At 58.1% G+C, this 2,573-nt stretch overlaps 1 protein-coding gene across 4 annotated transcripts in view; it reads left to right on the top strand.

Moving 5' to 3' along the window:
• Positions 1 to 2,573, top strand: part of TOM1L2 (target of myb1 like 2 membrane trafficking protein) — a 63,697-nt gene that overhangs the window by 33,064 nt on the left and 28,060 nt on the right. For all 4 annotated transcript variants that reach the window (XM_015570614.1, XM_015570613.1, XM_006773956.2 and 1 more), the window contains exon 5: positions 608 to 766. In XM_015570614.1, the coding sequence (XP_015426100.1) occupies positions 608 to 766 (159 nt within the window). The remainder of the gene's footprint in view (positions 1 to 607; positions 767 to 2,573) is intronic.

Raw genomic sequence — 2,573 nt, 5'->3', positions numbered from 1 at the left:
TCTCCTATCTACCTACTCCAGGACTTCTGTGAGGATCAAATGAGATGAGGCACAGGAAAATACTTCACAGACATATGGTTAAAGTGTAAAGTGTTTCCACCTGGCTAAAGTTTCCTGGGCTGAAGAAACTGCAAGGAGGCTAGTCGTCGCTAGGGAGAGGAAGCCAGGCTTTGCTATGTGACATCATTACCTGGCTGGAGGGAAGGACACTTAGCTTATTAGCCTTTTATATAGATAGATGATACAGAACTATGTTGTTGTTCCTGTAATTACAAAGAATGTTCAGTAAATTACATAATTACTATTTATATTAGTCTACTTGTAAAAGCCAAAACATAATCTTCTGGTACCAACTAAGGATCCCTAGGTGGCCCTAGTAATGGGGTATAGAGTGCTAGGGCTCTCCCTGCCGCCTTTTGAGGGGTCTGGGCTTGGCTCTGAGGGAAGCAGAGGCAGAGGCCATTGGGAGGGCGTAGAGGGAAAGACTGGGAGCAGAGGGCCCCCCTTCACAGGTGCTGCAGCTAGTGCTGCCCTGGGTGGGGCAGGCGCCAGGTCCTGCTGCGCAGGCAGTCCGAGTGAGCAGAGGACTCTGTTGTTGCCATGCCAGAGTGTCCCTGAAGTGGATCCCGCCGCCACCGTGCCCAGGTCCCAGGCGCAGCAGAGGACAAGTGCCGGCTCCTTTTCCTCGCCTCCTCCTCCTCCCTTCTCCGCGCCGCAGGCCCCGGCTCTGAGTGTGACCGGCCCCATCACAGCCAATGCAGAACAGGTACTTGCATACACTAGGCACAGGCAAGCAAGCTCTGCCCTCATTTGCCCTCCCAGAGACATGGGCAGGTGTCAGTGATCCACAGAGGAAAGGGCCAGCCCCTCTCCTCAGGACAGTCCGGTGGGGAGACAGGTGCAGAGACAGTCAGGACTGTGGTCACGTTGAGGTGGGAGAGCGTCCAGGTGCTGAGCCCAGAGCTGAGCAGTGCCTGGAAGGCAGCCTGAGCTGCTGCTGCGGAAGGTCTTGAAGCGGGAGAGGGGCCTTGCCAGGCACCATGCCGGGGCAGGGCTGGTGTGGGGCGGGGGGCTCAGTGTGGGCCAGGGGGACTGTGTGGGGTGGGCAGGTGGGGGTGGTGCAGGCCAGAGGAAAGTGCACAGCCCGCGATGGTTGGGGGATGGGCTAGTGCAGGGTGGGAGTGGGGAAGAAGCCGGGGCAGAGGTGAGGCCAGAGCACGGGAATGGAGCGGAGCTGGGAACAGCCGATGTGTGTGCTGATAGGGTGGACTTACCTGTGAGGCAGAGGCCGGGCAGGGAGACTCTTTCGGAAGCCTCTTCCTGCTTCACCCCGAACACTGCCTGCCTCCCTGAGGGACCTCCCGGGAAGCAGTGCCCTTTAACCCCAACCTGGGATTTTCGGTGAGATGTGGAGACTGATCTTTAGGTGATTCTCTAGAATTTCCATTAGTTAAAATTTGAGAATCGGTCGGGCTTAAAAAAAATCCATCCAATGTTTATATTTTTTAAATCTTCACATAGTACCTGTGACAATGTCATCATTCTGGGGCCTCATTTAAACAGAGGACAGATGATTCTGCCTGGTTCGTGGGCGTGCTGTGCCAGGGCCCCAGGAGGGAGCGGGCGGGAGGAGGGAGAGGCCAGCAAGCAGGCGCCAGCTTCACCAGTCCTTTCGCCCTCAGGGTGCCTCCTGTCCATGCAGTGGGGCAGTAACCCTGCGCTCTTACCTGCTGGGCAGTCATGGGCCTGAGGGCAGTTGGAGAATATAGGCACCTACGTTCTGCGTGCTCTGCTGAGGAGAGGCTGTTGAAACTCACAGCTGAATCGCATTTACCTGACTGTGGGCCTCACTTCACTGAACTGTGCCCCTTTTCATCACCTGCAATGACCAGGACCTGCCCCCCTGGGCAGAACTGTGCCCCTTCTGCTCAGAGGGAAGGCAGCCATGTTTGAAGTTGGATGGCCCGAGGCCCTCCACTGTCTGTGTGTGGGAACGCGGGGTGAGGGGAGCCCTCAGCAGCCAGAACAGGGGAGAGAGGGTTTGGAATGCATGAGGGGCAGGAGTATTGCCCCTGGGGAATGAAAGCAGAGGCAGCAGGAGACCAGCCGGGCCTGGAGGACCCAGGGCTTCAGAGCCCACATGGCTTCTAACCGCGCAGTCCTGGTCCTCCTGGTCAGAAACCTCTTCTCAGCCAAGACCTGGGCCGTCCACCCATCAGGCAGAGCCCGGGGCAGAGAGAAGCCTGCCAGGACCTGGCCTGCCCCCCTGGTGGGCCATCCCTCCCATCTGACCAGCCAGTAAACATGCATTGAGCTTCCTGTTCCTGTACCTGTGCGAGGGCACAGGTCTCGGGGCTGCGGGAGGAGGTGGGGAGGCTTCCGTGCACGGGGTCAGGTACAGGTCAGAGTGCCTGAGGTCCAGCTGTCTGCACATCCCAGCAGTGTCGGGTATATGTGTGCCGGCACGGGTGAGGGGGCCATTTCCACATCAGCTACCCGCACCAACCCTGCACAACGTGGGGGCTCCCAGTTCCTTCTCAGGTGGGGAGACGGAGGCTCGGAGCTTAAGGTCC

The sequence above is a fragment of the Myotis davidii genome, unplaced genomic scaffold, assembly GCF_000327345.1.
Source record: "Myotis davidii unplaced genomic scaffold, ASM32734v1 scaffold207, whole genome shotgun sequence".
In the NCBI taxonomy this organism is placed as follows: Eukaryota; Metazoa; Chordata; class Mammalia; order Chiroptera; family Vespertilionidae; genus Myotis; species Myotis davidii.
The sequence above is the reverse complement of the archived record's forward strand: the minus strand, read 5'-3'. Positions and strand labels throughout refer to the sequence as shown.